At 59.7% G+C, this 1,131-nt stretch overlaps 1 protein-coding gene across 1 annotated transcript; it reads right to left on the bottom strand.

Moving 5' to 3' along the window:
• Nucleotides 1-190: 190 nt before the first annotated feature.
• LOC118994396 (butyrophilin subfamily 3 member A2-like) lies at nt 191-950 on the bottom strand (the record flags this gene model as incomplete). Its single annotated transcript, XM_037057040.1, has 2 exons — nt 742-950; nt 191-532 (listed from the first exon to the last, which is right to left on the bottom strand). Coding segments are annotated over exons 1-2 (409 nt in total), but the record flags the coding sequence as incomplete, so codon positions are not given.
• Nucleotides 951-1,131: the final 181 nt, after the last annotated feature.

Genomic DNA, 1,131 nt, shown 5'->3' with positions numbered 1-1,131 from the left:
GAGGGACTCTTGCCCAGATGCAGGAGGAGCCTTTCCTGGGGGACAACCTGGGCCTGTCTCTGGCCTCAGAGGAGCAGGGATGGAAGCAGAGGGGGCAGGTGCTGGTGAGGAGCCGAGAGGGCTCTCAGGTGGCCTTGGAGCCTCTGTTCCTGACTCCACAGGAAAAGAGCACAGATCAAACCTCACTCACCTGCAACCTTCAGCTCCACCTGGGCTCCTGCAGAGAAATCTCCATCATGGAAATAACACAGGTAGGTTCCTCCATCAGAGGCTCTGAGGTTGCGAATCTGCAGAGCAGCCTTCCCCACAGTGATGTTCTCTCTTAAAATCGAAGTTCTCCCTTGATATTCTGCTGCTGGGGTGTCTTCCTGCCCAGGTGCGTACCTGTGCACTACCTGTCTGGGGCTGGATCTCTCCCACTTCAGCTCCATGTGCTCCGCACTCATGTTTCGGGACAGGCCACAAGGCAGCTCAGCGTCTTCACCCACCATGGCCAGGATGCGCTCCGGGGGTCCAACCACAGCAACCTGAGCTGCTCATCAGAAGAGGGGCTGTGTCAGAGGCAGATGGGACCAGAGGGCTAGGGGTGACCCAGCAGGGAGGGCAAGGTGAGAGACACCTACACAGGACCTGGGTCCTCACTCAGGTGCATCTGGATGGGCCTTGGGGGATGGGGGGCCAGGGTTCTGACTGGGCCCAAAGGTAAAGGCTTCAGATGCACAGACACAGAGCAGGTCCTACCTGAGCAGGGGCTGAGCAGGTGGACCAGGGCCAGGCAGACAGGGAGGGCAGCCAGAGGGTGCACCATCGTTACCTGCTGTGCTGAGAGAGATGCCAGCAAGGACTAGGTAGCAATGACGACCTGGAAGAAGGTGGAGAATTCCACATGGAGACCTGGCCTCCCCAGGGCCAACCAGGGGCGCCACCCTGATCCCTGCTGACTGCAGAGTCTCTGCACCTTGGGTCCCACATGGAAATCACTGGTGAACGTGGAACAGCACTGCACATCCCTTAGCCCTCTCCATCAGGGAGGGAAGGACCCTCCTGTGCCCACACTTCTCTGCCACACCCAGGTGCCTGCCCCCAGCATCACCCTCTGAGGATCACAGGACCCTCTGCTCCTAGTGCCCG

Source organism: Sturnira hondurensis, unplaced genomic scaffold, assembly GCF_014824575.4.
Source record: "Sturnira hondurensis isolate 20B ecotype Veracruz unplaced genomic scaffold, ASM1482457v3 Scaffold0009260, whole genome shotgun sequence".
In the NCBI taxonomy this organism is placed as follows: Eukaryota; Metazoa; Chordata; class Mammalia; order Chiroptera; family Phyllostomidae; genus Sturnira; species Sturnira hondurensis.
Note: the sequence above shows the minus strand (reverse complement) of the source record. Positions and strands in the feature narration are given on the sequence as shown.